Source organism: Sinocyclocheilus grahami, unplaced genomic scaffold, assembly GCF_001515645.1.
Source record: "Sinocyclocheilus grahami isolate Dianchi unplaced genomic scaffold, SAMN03320097.WGS_v1.1 scaffold146.1, whole genome shotgun sequence".
Lineage (NCBI taxonomy): Eukaryota > Metazoa > Chordata > Actinopteri > Cypriniformes > Cyprinidae > Sinocyclocheilus > Sinocyclocheilus grahami.
This window is the reverse complement of record NW_015505325.1, coordinates 610,788-631,456: the sequence shown is the minus strand read 5'-3', so window position 1 is coordinate 631,456 and position 20,669 is coordinate 610,788. Positions and strand designations below refer to the sequence as shown.

At 38.1% G+C, this 20,669-nt stretch overlaps 2 protein-coding genes across 2 annotated transcripts in view; both read right to left on the bottom strand.

The window, feature by feature from the left end:
* Window positions 1-347: 347 nt before the first annotated feature.
* Window positions 348-4,372, bottom strand: LOC107591770 (transmembrane protein 51-like). Its single transcript, XM_016281010.1, has 3 exons — window positions 4,233-4,372; window positions 1,869-2,329; window positions 348-928 (listed from the first exon to the last, which is right to left on the bottom strand). The coding sequence occupies exons 2-3, from the start codon at window positions 2,204-2,206 to the stop codon at window positions 526-528; spliced, it is 741 nt and encodes a 246-aa protein (XP_016136496.1). The 5' UTR covers window positions 2,207-2,329; window positions 4,233-4,372; the 3' UTR covers window positions 348-525.
* A 388-nt stretch (window positions 4,373-4,760) lies between these two features.
* LOC107591771 (kazrin-A) overlaps window positions 4,761-20,669 on the bottom strand; it is a 42,311-nt gene continuing 26,402 nt past the window's right edge. Inside the window, exons 4-15 of the mRNA XM_016281011.1 lie at window positions 14,938-15,074; window positions 14,644-14,814; window positions 13,417-13,591; window positions 13,108-13,292; window positions 11,891-12,014; window positions 9,405-9,610; window positions 9,115-9,233; window positions 7,892-8,123; window positions 7,583-7,684; window positions 7,339-7,505; window positions 7,011-7,131; window positions 4,761-5,458 (exon numbers count right to left, since the gene is read on the bottom strand). Of these exons, the coding sequence (XP_016136497.1) occupies window positions 5,300-5,458; window positions 7,011-7,131; window positions 7,339-7,505; window positions 7,583-7,684; window positions 7,892-8,123; window positions 9,115-9,233; window positions 9,405-9,610; window positions 11,891-12,014; window positions 13,108-13,292; window positions 13,417-13,591; window positions 14,644-14,814; window positions 14,938-15,074 (1,898 nt within the window). The 3' untranslated portion in view covers window positions 4,761-5,299. The remainder of the gene's footprint in view (window positions 5,459-7,010; window positions 7,132-7,338; window positions 7,506-7,582; window positions 7,685-7,891; window positions 8,124-9,114; window positions 9,234-9,404; window positions 9,611-11,890; window positions 12,015-13,107; window positions 13,293-13,416; window positions 13,592-14,643; window positions 14,815-14,937; window positions 15,075-20,669) is intronic.

Here is a 20,669-nt window from a genome sequence, read left to right as displayed (position 1 = left end):
AAAACAAACAAACCACCACATACACTCACACCCGACACACACAAACAAATCAGTGCAAAAAACGCAACTGTAACAGGGTTAAAAAGAACATTTTGTGTGAGTGTGTTCTTCCACATCCGTTACACAACAGTGCTGATGTGATTCACAGTTTACACAGTTTCACATCTCTTCGGAAATTCTTGTGGACGTCCTATGAAATAAAGGTCTGGACAGCTTGGATGCTGAATTTCAAGTCTGACAAGACCAGCCTAGATGAAGACCAACAGTTGTTCAGTAAACATCTTTCAAAATTCCAGTTCGGTTTTAAACCAATCAGCTGCAATTTTTTTTATTAGGTTTTTTTTTTGTGGCTAAACAGGAAATATACAGCCAACACAGGAAGACGTAATTAAGGATCTCCAACTTTACACACTACTGCCTCCTCTGTGCTGCTGATAGTGACACGTCCTGTCCAGAGGAGTAATATGGAGTTCAGTGCAGTAGTGCAGACTTCATCACAGTGTAAGTGTAAACCTCCAGCACGCCTCACTGTTGTGTGTTTGTAGGAAGTGGAGGGAGCTTATCGTCATACTGTGGAGGCGGTGTGAGAGGTTCGATGGTGAACATGTTAGTCTGCTGGATATCGCTTAAGCTTTTCCTTCTAAGGTTGTCAGATTTTATGCGCCTAATTTTAAGGGGAATCAGCTTGCGTCCGGGACGGCTGTTTCTTCGGCCGCCCGCTCCAGTGCTGGGGTCGATTTGGGATGAAGGTCTGCATGCTGGGCTGAATCCATCCTCTGCAGTGTGCTGATCTTCCTCTAGCTCGTCATAGGCTGGCAGCTGGGTGATGCTGTTGTGTCGCTCAGAGGACTGACTGATGGGATATTGGCCACTCATTACCACCTCCTCGTAAGTGGGGACCATGTAGTTTTGAGCTAGTTGCTCTATCCTAGATGCAAAAATAAACGCAAATTTACAACCATAAACATATTTAGCTCATTATCATTTAAATTATCATGCAAAACATTTGGGGTCAGTAAGACTTAATCAATACTTAATACTTTAATTTAACAAGGATGCATTAAATTGATTGTAAGTAATAAAGATTTTTACATTGTTACAAAAAAGAATCCTGAAAAACGTATCATGGTTTTCACAAAAATATTAAGCAGCATAACTGTTTTTAACATTGATAATAAGGAGAAATGTTTTTGGAGCAAAAAAAAAAATCCTCATTCTGCCTCATTCTAGAAAAGTAACCATTACATTCCAAAGTCAGAAAGAAAACACAATAATTTGCACCTCAAAAGGACTAACCGACAACTTTATAATGGTTACTTTTCTAAAAAATTAGACATCCTTGATGATATATGTGGCTGATAAATGCGACCTCAGGAGGGCGCAGCCTTCAAAATGAGACAAAAAAGACCGTCATGAGAGTCTGCAGAGGTACTCTTTATAATATAATTTCCTGTCTTTTTTCCTGCATGTCGGTTGGACCACATTGATATGGCAGACAAAGTTTTTTCAAATATTAATAAGCAGTTTTGTTAAAATCTTTTTTTTTTCTAAGACTTAGTAATACAAGTTTATACCAAACTACTTAATAATGTTTAATAAAGAATTTCATTATTTTCATGGGGCTTTTTTCTCTATGATATCAGGAGAGTTGTCAACCTGACATTTATGATGTAATAAAATAAAAAAGAATGTTAATTCAGAAACTAAAAAAAAAGTTTCTGTCACTGTATGACTGAATTACACTTTTATGTGTTCTTGAATGCATTAATAAGACAAAAAAAAAATCAGTCATGTCATTGGCCTACTTATTATCATAAAGTGTAAGAATGTGGCTGCACCTGGGTGTGCATTTAACAGTATGTACTCACGTAGCCCCCTCCCCTGTGTTTGCAGGTGTACTGCCGGCTTCCTGTCCCCGGGCCGCCTGCTGTTTGTTCCGTACGCTCAGACACACAGACAGCAGCAGAAGCGCCACTCCTCCCCCTACTAGGACGAACGCCACGGATGAGGTCTCTCGAGCTTGACCTGGATCCATGCCGGGTGTGGAGCTGTTCCCTCCGGACCCTGCCGGCACCACGCTCCACATAATCATGACTATCCCCAGAGCAATTAGGCCCACGCCCAGCGCGGCAGTAGCATACTGCGCCCCAGAGCTACTGCCGCTGGTCCTGCTGGGGCTGGGTGGAGTCTGGTCGCTGTAGGACATGCTTCCAAACCTTCCCGTGGACTCAGATCTCCTCCGGACACGTTGTTTGTCGTCCTGTGCCTGTAGAAATGCCTAAAAACCTTATCTAATTTTTTCCTGTCTTTTTTGGAGCACTGACACGCTCTGTGAACAGAAAATCAAATAAAAGGTGAATCAGCAGAAAAGTGATTGAATCATCAGACAGACTATCATAAAAGAGTCTTATATATCAATAAGCGGCCAAGATCAAGGCCCAGTCCCTCCATAAAGCCAATGTGAAAATAGCATAGCAGTAACCCAGCCTGTGCTTCCGCAGTGATAAGGTTTTTATCAAAGCATATTTATTGTGTACACACTCATTGGTAGACATGTTAGGCTCGCCTAAATTCCTTCCATGAGATTAAGCAGGTGTCCCTTCAACTGAGCTTTAGTTACAGGTGCACGAAAACTGAAGAAAGAGTTTGATTCAAGAGTGAAGTGAGAGAGTTCACTGCTTTCACAAACGCAGACTTCGGTGAAATTTCATCTCTGCTCTGGAAGGTGTACTTTAGAGTGAAAACCAGGCAGCTCCAAACTCCAAAAATGTCTTTACTAACAATGTGATATTGTTTAATAGACACACACACTAAAGACAGCACATCATAACTCTGATGTGTCATGCCTACACAGCTCCTGGTATTGATTATCTGTACAGGCAGGTCTGGGATAAGCACTCTTACCACACCCTTAATCATTTCTCAGCATGGTAGCAACATTAAGCCATGCTCTCAGATCAGTGTAAATCTTGTACATGTAGAGCCAGGTAGTTTATAATGGAATCTATTTCCTTGAGCTGTGATTGTGTGTATGGAAAAATAATGGCTGTTGCTCATGAGCTTTGTGTTTGTATTCCTGCAGGGTTTTTAAAGTCTCCATGGACAGATATGATTTAATTCCGGCACATCTGACTTATTGAATTTAATTTCCTTTACGCATAAGCAAGGTTTAGTAAGTGTACATGCCTGAAATAGATACATAACATAGAATTTACCTAGCACGTCTAAGCATGCAGACAGATTAAATTATGATAGTGAATATGCACTGGGGAATGGCAGGAATTTCCTCCCCTCACAAAAGCCACTTCAGTCAAATCAAAATAGAAAAAAAAAATTGAGCCACATAAATTCACACCACACAGGGGGCACCGTAACCGGGAGAAAGGGTTCAGCTGAGGAAGCTCAAGGCAACAAAGTGTACCAGGGTCCCAGAAACTCTAGCGACAGCCTACTTAGCGGTCTCTTAGAGGGAAAAGTACACACGCACATTTCAGCATCAGTGAACTTCAAGGGACAGTTCACCCAAAAATTATGTCATCATTTACAGTACTCAAAAGGACACCCTAGGGGCAGTTCACACAGAATATGCTTTTATGATTAAAAATGCAAAATGCAAGTGGAACGGACAAAAGGTCTCCATATGTGTTTTAAACCTATTTTAACTTGGGCACCTAGTTTTTATGCAACATGCAAAAACGTTTAAAAATGTGTAAATGACCGTAAGGCTGTCAGATGTTTAACATTCTGCCAAAAATCTCCATTTGTGCATCACGCAAGAAAGAAAGTCTTGAAAGTTTGAAAGAGGGCAAGTGAAAGCAAAATTTTCTTTCTTGGTGTCCCTTTAAGCATCATCGTCTGAAAATCTAGATTTTGAATGTCTATACGCGTCAATAAAAACAAAACATATTGATAAGTAAGAGTTAAATATCTTTAACGCAAACATTACATATAGCCTATTAATGCAACTTAACACGACCAGAAGTCCTGTTAAACACTAAGAGATAGCAAAAGCAGACAATTCTTTACAGAGGGATCACATTGTAAGGCGTAAAAATGAAAATCTATGATTAAATATATAAAGATACACTTTACAACACAAAACAACAAATTACGCTGCGCACGACATGCGTTTAAAAGACTGAACGAGCCATTGAAAAATCATGTAAACAGTAATAAAAGTTCCAGGAAAACGAGTCAAACTTAAAGTTCACTGGGAATGTAATGAGTCTTACCCAGAAAAATGCTCTTCCTTGTGTTTAGGAGACCAACCCCGTTTAAATGCTGGGTGAAACCACTTTTAATCCACACGTACACCGGAGCTTTTGTAACACTCCTTAAGAAACTGAACTTGAATTTCTTAAAGCGGTTTGGCCTCGAGATATATATATATATATATATATTTTTTTTAACTGTATAATAATTATTGATAACCTTTAGGAAGACTGTAGATCTGTGGAGAAGCTGACATGGAGTTTATTTATGACATGAAGTTTATTTATAAATTTTTCAAGATACTAGCATTATTTATCACACCAGTCTGCAGTCAGGTGATACACATCAAATCACCAGCATCACCCACATAAATATAAATATGTCAAACAGGGTTTGTCCACCATAAATTCCTAGAGCGGAACAAATGCTCAACAATATTTAACTATTTTATGGGCAGTTGTGATTCTGGCAGTCTTATTAATGTTGGCCAAAAGTTTAAGTGAAACCCAGTGGACATAAAGATATTCATTCAGGTAAATTCATGAAATTCAAATAATCATCTATTTTAAATAATGATGTACTGTGTAACACAACATTTTACATTATTTTGTACAGTATTTTGTAGTACTAAATCTAATGTTTTCAGAGTCGGTTTTCTAAATTGTACCCATTAAAGGTGAAAATATTCATTTTATTGAGGGGGAAAAAGTCCAACTTTACCACAATTTTCATTGTGGAGTTCTCACAAATCTTAGTTAAAATTGTCAGGATACTTCACCCTGAATTCTCACACATTCCTTACCTGCACATGACAATAATTTCATCAAACATCTAAACAGATAAATAAATGTTTAGTGTATGTGCCCTTTCAAATGCATTCTTAAGATTGTCTCACTTTGAGACAAATGAGTCCCCAGTTATACACAACAACATAAGGTCTACAAAGCAAAGCCAAGACCCCTACTAGCAAACTGAGAGTTCAGAGACTGACAATGTGAACTTTCGTTGAGATTTCATCGACATTCACCTTGAAAAAGGAAATAAAATCCCCCATTTGGGAGCTTTAAGAAAGTGTCAGGAGAATAACTCAGACATTGGTGAGCTCAGCAGCAGAAAAATGCCGAACTGGGCAACGCTCTCGTTGTAGTGAGACCTCCTGAAGTCCATTCCTTGGAAATGACCCAGATCGGTTCTGGTGACTGATCTTCCGTCCAGTGAAATTCTTTGGGCTGAGACCGAGCTGCTGCTGTAGAAAGTAAATTGATCCATCAGATTTCTGATTCACTGATGCTACAAGCATTTGACTTTCAAGAATTATTCAAGCAATACAACAAATCATCAGTCTCTGAGGATGCATTGTTATTGAGAACTACACTTGAAGGAACTAAAGAGCAAAGGCCTTGAAAAGAGAGCACACAGTGGTTGTGCAAAAAAATGTATGCAAAGGATAAAGTCTTAACTAACTACATTTAAATGAACTGTTCACCCAAAAATTCTGCCATCATTTACCTTGTGTCATTCCAAATTATGGAACACATAGAACACAAAAGAAGATATTCTGAAGAACGCTGGGAACCAAACAACACTGGAGCACATTGACTATCATTGTATGAACAAAAAACACATTCTTTCAAAATATCTTCCGTTATGTTAGAAAGTTTGCAGTTTTGGAACGACACAAGAGTGAGCAAATGATGACAGACTACAAATACTGCAATCCTTTTTTTAATTTAAATAATAGTAAAATGATATATTGTTGCACATATATACTGTAAAACAATAAAAATCGGATTCATTTTCTTTTTCAGAACATACATTTTCATTTCTTTTTTTGATGTTCCCATCCGTACATGTTCTAGACGACTTTCAAATGATTTACCCTTAAATGTGGCTAGGTATCTTAACTAACTACATTTAAATGAACTGTTCACCCAAAAATTCTGCCATCATTTACCTTGTGTCATTCCAAATTATGGAACACATAGAACACAAAAGAAGATATTCTGAAGAACGCTGGGAACCAAACAACACTGGAGCACATTGACTATCATTGTATGAACAAAAAACACATTCTTTCAAAATATCTTCCGTTATGTTAGAAAGTTTGCAGTTTTGGAACGACACAAGAGTGAGCAAATGATGACAGACTACAAATACTGCAATCCTTTTTTTAATTTAAATAATCGTAAAATGATATATTGTTGCACATATATACTGTAAAACAATAAAAATCGGATTCATTTTCTTTTTCAGAACATACATTTTCATTTCTTTTTTTTGATGTTCCCATCCGTACATGTTCTAGACGACTTTCAAATGATTTACCCTTAAATGTGGCTAGGTATGTGACGATATCAAATTTTCATGTTGTGATAATTGCTGATACACGGTATTATCACGATATTGAAATAAGTTGTAAAAATGTGTTGTAATAATATAACAGGTTTAAAAACTTTTTTACTTAGAACAAACAGAACTGACCATTTAAATACAACAAAGCAATACACAAAAATGTATAAAGTAAACAAATGTTTCAAACAGATTAAAGTGCGAAAGATTTATTATTTAATGTTAGTTAATGCATTAACATTAACAATGAGCAATATTTGTTACAGAAGTTGTGTGACCGAACAATTTTCAAACAATATCTATGGCACGTTGTAGTCTAGATTAAAATGTAAAAGGTTTGAAAATAAATAGCCTATTAAGTCTATGTATTTAAGTATTCAGTGCTTAAATGCCTAAATGTGGCATTTGTATGAGTTTTAAAAATGTATGATTCATCTTTAGTGTTCTACCTTCACCCTCCTTAAAGACTGCTGATCGTCATGACAACTGGGTGATGAGCTGCTTAGAGAACTTTGCCGGTGAAGTGTGGGCGGAGTCCCCAAAGGTTCGACTTCCTGATCAAGCCCTGCCCTGCTGACACAGACATCAGAGAAATCTGCATGACTCGACCATCTCTTGATCTTGTATGACAATGTATTCAAAGAGACATTTATTAATTGAGACATATGCTTTGTAGAGTTAGACACATACAGTACAGCATCATTGTACTGTATGTGTCTGTGCCTAACTCTACAACAATACTAACAGACAGACAGTGCCTCTCTCCTGTTCTCTTACCTGGCTGCACTGACAAGTGCCTTCATCTCGTCATTCAGGTGATGACGGACCATGTGCTTGTTGCATGGAATACATAAAGCTGTCGCCATGGTGTCAGAGCTGAAGGAGGGATCCAACACCATGATGGCACCATGAACCCCACTGTTCTGAAGATTGTCAGCAAACTCCTAAATGAAAAAAAATATGTTTTTCTATATGCACCTACACTTTCTCTGTTAGCACTGCTGTTATCTCTCAATGGTACCTTCAGATCAATCTCTTTGATCCATTTGATGATGCGATGACAGGTCCACACTACTGGGTCTGTGTTCTGATTCCCACACTCTGATCGCCTGGACTGCAAAATCTGCAGCAAAACCGTTTTTTGGTTATTTGTTGTTTAGCTTCATTAACTTACTATAGAGACCTTTATAAAATCAGAGTATGTTTTTCCAAGCTGGGCTGTTCTGATGTGTGTTTGTGATGGTTGTTGTTGCCTTTTGGCAAGGTTTATTTAGTGCCATGTTATGAATTCCCATCATGCTGTTCTTCTGGTTTATTTGGGTGTGTTTACCTCTTTGTCAAAGCTGAGCGTGTGTAGCAGCTGTATTCCCAGCAGCAGGCTGTTCTGGTGGGCTTTTTTAGACACATGCAGATGCTTCTCAAGGTCGGTGCGTGTGAGTGTACTTAGAAGACGTCCATCGACAAGGTGAGTGTGAAAGAACTGGGAATATTGAGGGAGTCCCACATCAGTCAGCCAGGCCTGAGCCACCCAGTGGTGATCCAGATCAGCTGCTTTAGAAAGGCTGAAACACATGGCCACGATAAAGAAAATTTAAAATATTTTATAAATCTAGAAATAAATTGTTAGAAATGCACTCTTTGTGTTCATGCTGGTTTCATATGGTTTTGATACCATTTTCAAGAAAGGTTACAATTGAATGACTATAAAAAGAAAACAAGTGACAAGACAACATTATTTTTGTTTTGTAATCAACATTATGACACAAATGTTACAGACTGAACTTAACTTGTACTAAATCCGGATTATTCCTTTAATAATTGTTTTAATATTTAAAAATTATAAAAATATCTTCCACAAATATCATGAATTATTATGACAACACAGGGATGCTATTAATAACACAATACAGCAGCAGGGAAAGTTGTGGCCTAATAGTTAGAGTCGGACTCGTAACCCAAAGGTTGTGGGTTCGGGTCTCATACCGGCAGGGATTGTAGATGGGGGGAGTGAATGTACAGCGCTCTCTTCCACCTTCAATACCACGACTGAGGTGCCCTTGAGCAAGGCACCGAACCCCCAACTGCTCCCCGGGCGCCGAAGCATAAATGGCTGCCCACTGCTCCGGGTGTGTGTTCACGGTGTGTGTGTGCACTTTGGATGGGTTAAATGCAGAGCACTAATTCCAAGTATGGGTCTTCTAAGTTTTTGGTAACCTGGACTTTCAGCTGAGGGAATGAAATCTCTTAGGTTTTGTTAAAAAAATATCTTGTGTTCTTAAAAAATGTCTTAAAAATAATTTGTGTTTTGAATGTTAACCAGTCATATGGGTTTGGAATGACATGAGGTTGAGTAAATGATAACATAAATCTTTGATGAACTATCCCCTTTACATTTTACAATCTTAAACTTGATTTGCCATCAAAAAGAATGAATTGTCTGATATTTTTAAGAGACTTATTTACCTTGACACACAGTAATGAGAATCTGCAGGGGTTCTCTGTATGATGTAATCTTTTTATTATCATTATTATTATTTATGATGTGTGTCTCACCCATGTCCTGATTCTGCATCCCTGTAGTCTTCAATGGCCAGACGGAGTTTCCTGCGGTGCATTGAATTACTGATACCTAAAACAAACTCCAGGTCCTCATTCGTAAGAACTAACAAGACCTAGCAAAACACACATACAGAAATTTATGTTTAATTCTAACATTCACAAACACTGCTTGTTTAAATAGCCCAAAGCATTCAGGCCTGATAGGATATGTGCATTTTAGGGAATAGTTTTATAGACTGCTGTAGACAAGTGTTCATGCATAATACTGACAAGGTCACGTCTACCTTCCCACTTTTAACGTTGTCTGCACAGGCCCGTATGTACATCGGCATGGCCATGATCACCTCCAGCCACGCCTGCACGGTTCCTGCACGCCAACGGGACATGGGGGCCGTCCGCGTAAGCTCCACCTGCTGAAGCCGATCCAGATGCTCTTCGCATTCTGATAGGCTCACACTGAGGCGGGCGGGGCTTGATAAACTGTCGGAGTCTAGATTGGTGGATGACGGGAGAGGGGCGGGACTTAATGCGAGTTTGTTTTCTATAATTTACGAGCATAACCACCGTGTTTTCTCAAGTGAAGACAAGTATGTATATGGTACCATAAACACAAAATATATTAATTCAGAGATAAAAAGTTAGATAAATGTCTTGTAACAAACATTTTTCCCATTTACATCATAGTTTTTGAACAGCAGCCACTGACTAAAGCCTCTGTTAAAGCGTCTTCTGTGCGCGAACCAATAATTTCACCAGTAGACGGCAGCACTACACCGCCTTCAAAAACGGCAATCAAGGCTTGTTTCGAAAAGCAAAGCAATGCTTTCTTAGAATCAATCTTAAGTGTATGGGTCCAGAGGTTGTAAATTAATGACTGACAAAACAGATAGCTACTGCTAAGTGCTTGTAAAGAGTACATGTTGATGGAAAAGACAAACAGTCTGGTCTGGTTTTGCCTGTCAAGATACTGCTTTCAACTCATCTACACAAGCTATTCATATGTGAAACATTTTTTTTCCTCCTTCTCTAATAGTGTCATTATCAGGACTGTGGGGTTTGCACATCACCAGGAGCTAGTGAGCCACTGCAGAGAAAAACAATGACAGAATTCATCCTGTGCCAAAATGACTGAGAGCCCCATGAAGACTTCAAAGTGAGATAAAAAGGACGAATGGGTTAAACAACCACACATACATACAGATAAATGCCCCATGTGGTTAAGGATATTTAGTAATGATTTAGTTAATTATGATCACACGCTCTCTACTACCTGAGCCAAAGACGAGCTCAAGTGCCAAACACACAATTACAAAGAGCGAAGAACTCAGCCACACACTGTTCAGTATTTTTGATTTTATTTCAAAATAGTCTGTAGTTATATAACTTATTACCATTTTCATTTCCATGCCATTTAGAGTTCCATGCTATTCAGCACCAGCTTGAGCCAAACGCAGCAGGGAAAACGAGAGCAGTCTCTTCATCTCCAACTGATGAAGAACACACTACATGCTCTGAAAACTCATTTCTTCTTCATTTCATGTCAGTGCAATATTGAAATGTACACAATGGTAAGAATTTGCCACTGATTGATAGCTAGCATTGATTTCAGAAAAATACAAATAATAGACTATAAATACAAAGTTTAATGGTGAAAGGCCCTGTAGAGTAAAGGTAATCTAGTTCCCACTTGTAAAGCAACATGGGAAACTACTGTGGAGCTCTATGTCATACCCTGCTTTATTAAAGGTACAGTAATCATTTCCATGACAACTATTAACTAACTGAGTTTTTATTATAACCAGTGATCTGGGTTTTGTATTTCCACACAGTTCTCAGATCAGTTTTTGCCTCCTGGTTAATGTTGTTGTGAAGGCAGTTGTCAGAGTTAGTGTGTGTAATGGTGATTATAAACTCTCCTGTGGGAAAGGCAGGATGAGCCACTGCTCACTAAAAGTCACACACTACATCAAATGTCCAAATGTCAGAATATGCTGCAGTTAGATGAATAGATATCTTTTGGATCACAGTGTGAAATAGCAAATGTCTTTTTTGGGTTTTCATAATAATATCGAGGGTCCTGCTGACTTCCAAAAGGAGAGCTCCATCAATATGTTTAACACACAGGCTTAAAAACAGCTGAGACAATGAGCGTTAAATGATATAAAAGGCATCTGGAAACACTTACAAGCACTGAGTGCACAATGAGTATTATTTACACATTCAGCAGTCTTTCAAGTTTCCAGTGAGATGCTAAAGTGGGTATAAAATTAACAGACACACACACACACACACAAACTCTGGGCAGGTTTGGGTCAACTGTGGCACAGTTTGGAATCATCGTACAGTCAAGCTTGTGCTCATAAAGATGGCAGCGATAGACCATCAATATGTTTAACACAGGTTTAAAAACAGCTGAGACAATGAGCGTTAAATGATATAAAAGGCATCTGGAAACACTTACAAGTACTGAGTGCACAATGAGTATTATTTACACATTCAGCAGTCTTTCAAGTTTCCAGTGAGATGCTAAAGTGGGTATAAAATGAACAGACACACACACACACACACACACAAACTCTGGGCAGGTTTGGGTCAACTGTGGCACAGTTTGGAATCATTGTACAGTCAAGCTTGTGCTCATAAAGATGGCAGCGATAGAGAGGGACACACACACACACACACACACACACACACACAGAGAGAAACGAGGGCTCTCAGCAGCGTCACCAGTCAGCATCCTCCTCTATGTAGTAGTCAGGTGTGTTAGTACCATCAAACAGAGTGGGGTCCAGAGACTTTCTTTGCTTTCCTCGACCAAACACCCTCGACAGAGAGCCCAGACCCATCCTCTCTTTCTTCTTTCTGCGTCTCTGCTCTTCTAGATCCTCTAGAGACTGGAAACAGAGATAAAGAAAGAAATAATAAGCAATAGAAGCAAAGGTGATTCATCAAAAATGAGCAGAGAAACTATTCTGTTTCATGGCACAATACACATGAAGGTTGTCACAATATCTTAATCTCACAGAACAATAACAGCTAAAGAATCAGAATACCACTCAACATGTGTGTGACGAGTGGGTGCGGGGCAGAGAGCCGTGGGAATGGAGCGAGGCCAGTGGAGTAATTGATAATGAGCGACACCTGCACCACTCACCGGTCTCGAGTATATTTACAGTTTAAATAGATTTTATTATTATTATTATTACAAGTCCTTTTTTTTAATTTTGTTATTGCAGACAAAACTTTACTTTATGTAATGCAATACATTTTTAATAATAGTAACAATAATAATATTGCTATAACTTTAGATTCAGATTAATTACAATATTTAATTATTAAAAAATTATTACATTTGAATAATAATAATAATTCCTATATTGTTTTTGTTATTTTGTCATTGCAGACCATTTTTACTTAAATTTTTATCAAGGAAATAATATTGGAAACCATGTATGTAACACAATGCATTTTTAATAACAGTAACAATAATGATATTATTATAATTTTACATATAATATATAATACAATTAATTGTAATATTTATTTATTAGAATTATTACATAATTAATTGAATTTTAATAATAATAATATAGTCCTATATTTTTTTTTTTAATTTTGTTATTGCGGACAAAGTTTGACTTAAATTTTAACCAAGTAAAGAATATTAAAAATAGTTATGGTAACACCACATTTACAATCATTGATTGAAAATACCATGAGCAAGCACTTCACAACCTTACCACAACCAAGGCATGCACTACAAAAAACTTGTTTAATATAGTATACTGTTGACACTGTGACAAATTGTTAGATATGTTTGTAAGTCTCTTTGGATAAAGAGTCTGCTAAATGAGTACATGTAAATGTGCATGTAAATGTATTGTGGTTTAGATGTCATGTAAACAGTACCATGCCACATGTATTACATTTGTCCATTTGTGCAATGCAAAGAGTGTCACAGTGAGTGGAATGCTGTGTCTGTCTTACATTGCAGAGGGAGTGTGTTTTGTGTCGTGGTGAATCTGAAGGTGTTGAGGATCTCTCTCCCTCCATCAAAGAGGCGTCTGAGATGACTGACGGTTGTTTAGAGTGACATGGACTGATTCTGGCTGCGGCTGATGACATCATGCTGATGCTGTCAGCATCGCACACGCATGGTGATGCTTTTAGTACTAACAGACACAAACATTAGGAGAATTAGGAGGCTGATTTTAACTCAGTTACCATCAGTAATTCTCAGCTTTGTGGTTCAGATTTTTAAACAGACAGGTCTTTGCTGTATGTATGTGGGTGTACCCTGTCTGTCCATTGAGTGGTAAAGGTTTTGTTGACTCTGTCGTATCGCCGCAGTCAGAGGAAGCTCTGCATGCATCGCCCACTCTTGGTTGCCGTTGACGACAGTCTCTGTGGGCATGGCTAGTGAGTGTCGCTTAGGAACATCCTTAGTGAGAGTAGCCAAAGACTGTTTTGCCTGGAACACACAAACAGATTTAATTCAATACGGTCCACTTCCTTGTCTAAAGAGAGTGTTGTAAACAAATGTAAAACATGTGAAAATGAATGTGTAGTACTGCCCAGAATAACTGCTCCAAATGCTTCACAGTAGTGCCAGTCTGGAGCTAAAGTCATGTTATTAATTGGCCCACACAGAATCTGCACTCACACAGAAAATATTACATATGTCTGAAATTGAACCATGAAAATTCTGCATGCCACATCTTTTTTACCTTATATATATATATATATATAATGTATATTGTGTGTGTGTGCATTTTAAAGAAATATATATATATATATATATATATATATATATATATATATATTTTTTGTCTGTTTCTCCACATTTTTCATTTGTATGTGTATAATCAGTGCAGAAAATGCTGAAAAACTGGGCAGATTCTATGTTGGGCCTAGTTTAAAATCATTTTAAACCACAATCATGCCAGAAAACAAGCCAAAAAGAACACCACCACCACCACATCTTCAGTGGTTTAGAATGATTCGCAAGCTCCTAAACATTCCACTAAACTAGCATGCAAAGAAGAATATTCACGCTCACAGTGATGGAACAGAACCACTCATGCTATTTCCATTCGATATATACGCAATGAGTTTGTTCTCAAAACAAAATACACGTGCAACCAATCAAGTTGACCATATTGGATGAGGAGTCAACACTACAGACCAATCAAAGAGGAACTTGGGTTGAGTGACAGGCCTGGCTGATCTTACCGACACTGTTTTAGGTGAGGCTGGTCTTTCTGGAGATCGAACAAACACGCGACTCTCTAGTTTCTGAGCCATAAAGTTACTCATCTGTTAAAGAAACACACACATAAACAAAAGCGCACACTCACACACAACTCAACACTGACATTTTTGAGCTACTCAGTTGACAGATTGTTTGAAGACACATGAAGACGTTCTAAACAAGATGAACACTTCAAATATCTCTAGACTCACTCATCCACTTAGAAGACAAAAAGTAGGATACCCTACTTTTCTAAACTCTGTGCATCTCACCATAGTCAGTTCAGCCTCCAGCTCCTTGATCCTGTTCTCTTTCAGGTCCAGTGCAGATCGGAGTGCACTTGCATGTTCTGTGGCCTCTTTGGTTTGTCGGCGTAGGTCCCACTTCTCCCGTTCTAACAAATCTTTTTCCCTTGCCAGAACTCTCACTGCATCCTCACTCTCCTGCAACACATAAATAAGAAGTGTGTGTAATACTGAAGCATGTGTGTAAATGGGAAATTTTGCATGTTTAAAGTTGTATGCTAGTATGAATGCATGAGATATGCATGTATGCGAGTAAAATACTTTTCGGTGTTGCTCATAGTTGCGTATGAAGTCTCGTAGCTGCTCCTCACGGCTCTCCAGTGTTGTGTAGAGCTGCTGCATCTGATTCACCAGATCAGTTCTTTCCAACCTCAAACGCTTCCTGTCTGCCTTCATTGCTAGGGGAAAAAGAAATACAAAATAATCAGATATACTGTAGATAAAAAACGACTGTAAAAATAATATATATATATATATATATATATATATACACACACACACACACATGCACACTAGGGTTGTGCCGATAAGACGAAAGTATCGTGTATCGATGATAGTCAGAAATATCGACGATAGCAGATGTCTTTGTCGATAGTCAATACGATATTAGGCTCATTCACCTATTAATGTATTAATAATAATAATAATTATTATTATTATTAGGCGGCCCATTATAATTCAGCTATTATCATCAAATTGCCCCGCTTTTTCATTCAGCACTGTATTTCACAACACGCGCACACACACGCGCACGCAAATGAGTAGCCTGTAGCCAGTGATGGAGTCTCCAACCACAAACACAGACACATATCGTCTGCTGATACAAGGTATTTCGTTGCACTTTAACAAGTAATCTGATCGTATGTATGTGCAATATTTTAACCGAGCCCTCACTAACTGAGTTTAATGCCACAGTTATTTTAGAACGCATCTCATTCTTGTTTCTGTGGCGGTGCGCCGGGCTCACCATGGGGCATGCGGTCCGGAGCACTGTATGACTGATGTATCTGTTTAATTTAAATTTACTCCAAATATATGAACTTACCTGTTTTAAATACTTTATATTTAACGTGTTCGTTTATGTCCAATATTTAGTGTTAAACTGTTGGTCTTCAAAATAAATCTACTTTTGATTTTCACCGTTGACTGCTTTTGTAGACCAGACTGATAGCGTCCGTGCGTCGATGCAGCAAACTTGTCACAGGACGCGCGGTCCTAATAGCGATGTATGGCTGTTGTATCCGAATATATATGAACTAGCTGTTTTACATATTTTTGTATTTAACATGTTAGTTTATCAGTATGTTTGAATTGAAAGTATATTATTTAGATTCGTGGTGCTTCCATAGGCTCCCTCTCTCTCGCGCGCGCGTGCGGTTTAAAACACCAAATAATTATGAAAGTACAGAGTCTCTCTCTCTTGCCCCCACCCACCCATGCACGATAATATCGTCTATCGGCGATCACACGGACTGGCGATCAGAGGCATAGCAATGGGGCAGGCAAGGCAGGCAAATGCCTGTTTATCAGTATGTTTGAATTGAAAGTATATTATTTAGATTTGTGGTGCTTCCATAGGCTCCCTCTCTCTCTCGCGCGTGCGGTTTAAAACACCAAATAGTTATGAAAGTACAGAGTCTCTCTCTCTTGCCCCCACCCACCCATGCACGATAATATCGTCTATCGGCGATCACATGGACTGGCGATCAGAGGCATAGCAATGGGGCAGGCAAGGCAGGCAAATGCCTGGGGCCCCGCATTTTAAGGGGCCCCCCGATGGCCGACCATTTAAACCAACAGGAATGTTCATATTAATAGCTATAACACACAGCCACATCTCTCCATCCTAGAGCCCTGCCCGGGCCTCAAATTTAGGCCCTAGCACGGCCCGTGTCCACGGCTTATCAGAATTACCGGCCCGAGTCCAACCCGATCCCGTCTTTTTTCCCCCTTCTCCCAAAACAGCTTATACTACTGTTCCAGCTATTAAAATAGTTCCGTTTTGTATGTAATGGCAAAGTGATTATATTTAGTTTCGTTTTTATTAAGTTAATTTAGAAAAAATTAGCATTTTTTTAAATTTATTTTAAATAGAAGTTTTTGTTTTTTAAAGTAAGGACCAAGCAGCCAGCGGCAGACAGTGAGCCTATGTTTGATCAATTTAGCCTTCACAAATCATCACAACTTGCCTAAAATAAAATCTATAGATATAAAACAGTTCAAGCATATAACAATGTTTAAACGTTAAACCTAGATAAATGTGGCTATATCCAATTGTTTGTGCGGAGAGTGGAAGCTAAAGCACGCTTAGCAGGACATGGAGGCGCCAGCGCGATCACTTGCATACAAAAACTATTTCATTATAATCATAATCCGTAAAGATGCGCTTCTCTCTAAAGGCTCGTCTAATGAAGAGGTGAGTCAGGATCGGCAGCTTCATCCTTGCGACACATACACAGAAAACACTATTTATTAGTAAATAATTCAAATATCTCCTTCCTCTTTCCACCTGACACATTTACGGTAATTACTTTTGCCGATGCTTTGTGGTGAGCAAAGCATCACCAGTGATCATTTAGTGATGAAAATTTTTTCTTCACTAACTGATGGATGTCTAAAATATAAAAATAATGGTGAAGCCTAAAACAGGCCCGAAGCCCGGCCCGCGTCTGAACTATATGACATGAAAATTGGCCTGAAGCCCGGCCCGAAGGGGCGTAAAAAAGTCGGGGCCCGTTGCTGAAATGCAGGGCTCTACTCCATCCCCCCTATGGGACCCCTCTCTCGATACACTGGTTATGCTTTTGCCTCCTCGGCCGCCTTTTTCAAATAGGTGCAGTGCGTCCTCGTGGTGCTGTAGATTAGAAAATGCATGATCTGGAGCAGAGCAGAATGCGGGACCCGAGAGTTCTCATCCATTTCACATGGAAGTTGAGTTTGCGCAACTTAGGAATGAACTGAAAAAGTTTGCGCACACACACATAAACACGCACGTTAAACACAAAGAAGAGGACAAATCTTTCAGGCAGCATGAAGCGAAAAAAAAGAGGAGGAAAAGAGGAATCAGGACAACGAATTAAAAATGATAAATATTTTTTTCTCCGTTCGATATTGTGCTTGAATTCATTAGGCTACACAAAATATATTATTCGTGTCTCGCGAAGAGAAACGCACAGACTACAAATACACAACTAAACAAAACATTCTTTTCATGAGCTTCGCCACAACTCGTTCACGTGCTGATATTAATTCTGACTTAATTCAAATAACTATTAGGCTAAATAATAAAATAACGAGAATTCACTGACCAAAAGCAGCTTGAAAATGCTAACAAAGATGGATCCGTAATTGAAAGGTACTGTTATTTCATCAGTCAGTCATGGAAGTCTGGTGGTTGATGGGCTTCTGGCAACATTAATTTCAGGAGAGAAGACAATTTTATAGATTTGAGTGCACAGGTTTGAGTGTGCACATCCGAGTGAGAGAGAGCGAACGTCCTGTTTTGTGCATTATATACTATTAGATGTGTTTTGTCCACATTTCATATGTTGTATAATTATATCACTATGTAACAAAGATACATTAAAAAAAAATTTTTTTAATTCACTGATTAATTTTGCCTGGGGCCCCCACTTCATGTAGGTACGCCTCTGCTGGCGATATGACGCTTTGAAAAATGAACATATTGCCCAACACTAATACACACCCCACACACACACTCCTATGGGTTACTTATTTTGCTTGTAAGAACTTAAAAATCACAGTTTTGAAAAAAAAAAAATTTGCAGCACAACTGATTAAACAGTAATAAGAAATGTTTCTTGAGCACAAATCAGTATATTAGAATGATTTCTGAAGGATCATGTGACACTGAAGACTGGAGTAATGAAAATTCAGCAAATAAAGTACACTTTAAAATATATTAAAACAGAAGACAGTTACTTTAAATTGTAATAATTACACAATATTACTGTTTTACTGTATTTTTGATCAAATAAATGCAGCCTTGGTGAGCAAAGATCCTTCTTTCAAAAACACTAAACATCTTAACCAACCCCAGACGTTTGAAATATAGTGTACTTCCTCAAGCCATATGATTATAGGTATCATTTATGTCCTTAGCACAAATTCCAAAGTTTAATACATAGAGTTATGGTTTATAACAAATCCTAAGTCTGAGTATAAGCAACAGCAGTCCTTAGGTGATACTTAGCAAGCACCAATCACACACACACACACACACACAAACACAAACACAAACACAAACACCTGGTAGGAGGTGGAGAGAGATTGTGGATAGCAGTGAACATTCAGATCAGTAAAGCTGGAAGATCCTGGAAGATCAAGAGCTTTTCAATTTTCTCCCAAACTGTGTTTAATTAAATATTGGATGTCCTTTTTCCATTAGCTCACACACAAATCACATGATTAGTTATTTGAGTTTTCTTTATCCTTCCATCTTTTGCTGAAATGGATTTCTATAGCAGAAATGCACAATGGTTGTTTCAAATTGACAACTTTCATTAGTGATTTCAGTAGGCCTTGCTGAATACTGCAGAGGGTGATATGAGCAGGCTTTTTTTCCACATATATACTGTATACACACAGAAAGTCAGCACTGGGGTAAAGTTACTGCTCAAATGAGCACAGAAGACACACTGCAAAAAAATTTCTAGCTTGGATTTTTTTGTCTTGTTTCCAGCCAAAATATCAAAAAATTCTTAAATCAAGAAGGATTTTCTAGACAAGTAAAAATGATTGTCTTGTTTTCAGAAGAAACTTATTAAATTAAGTGAGTTTTTGCTTAGAACAAGCAAAATAATCTGCCAATGGGGTAAGCAAAATAATCTTATTGTGGGGGAGTTGTGGCCTAATGGTAAGAGAGTCAGACTCGTAACCCAAAGGTTGCGGGTTCGAGTCTCGTACCGGCAGGGATTGTAGGTGGGGGGAGTGAATGTACAGTGCTCTCTTCCACCTTCAATACCACGACTGAGGTGCCCTTGAGCAAGATTGTGGGCATACTTGGCCACATGTCACATGTCACATCACTTATTTCAAACAGAAAACAAGATTTTTATTTTATTTACCCCATTGGTAGATTATTTTGCTTGTTTCAAGCAAAAACGCACTTAATTTATTTTTTTTTTTTTCTGAAAACAAGACAATCATTTTTACTTGTCTAGATAATCCTTCTTGATTTAAGAATTTTTTGATATTTTGGCTGGAAACAAGACAAAAGTTCTAAACTAGAAAAGCATTTTTTGCAGCACCCACAATGCAAAGCTGTTTAGGTGCAACTGACGTTCAGGATAACAGTTTGACTCTACCTGATCTAGCAAGTGAAACACAAGAACATCTAGTGCAGCATAGGGCTGGGTATCGACTCAGATGTCCCGATTCGATTCGATTTCGATTCGCAAGCTCTCGATTCGATTCTCGATTTTTTGATTACATTCAGTGAATATAGTTTTAATACAAATGCTATTGATATTTCTAAAAAATTTACAGTAAACTTCAGTTTACAAATGGTGAATTAATAAAAAAGAAATTAAGCCACATGCCTTTATTTTAAACCTATACTTTTTTTGTATGGGTCCTTTTTTAAACAATAATAGGGCCCTATAAAATGTTCTTAATTTTTCTGGTAATCAGATGAAGGCATAAAACATTAATTTAATTTATCCTAATCAAATGAAAATTAAACCCTTTTATTTTTTGGCAAACAAAGTGCTGCACAACAGAGGTTTACTGTTAAAATTAAAAAGAAAACAGATGTGATTATTCCTTTAAAAATAAAGATTTATTAATATTTATTAGCAGTAGTAGCATTGAGTCTTAAGACTGCTAAATAGTAATATATTCTGACAGTTTCTTAACGTTAAACTAAACTTTTATTTTGACGGGTTGCCGTGAAGAACTGGCAGCTGCTGTGTATGTGATATGACGGTAGTCATCCGCGCTTTAGTATGTGTAAACAAAACAGTGCGCCGCGC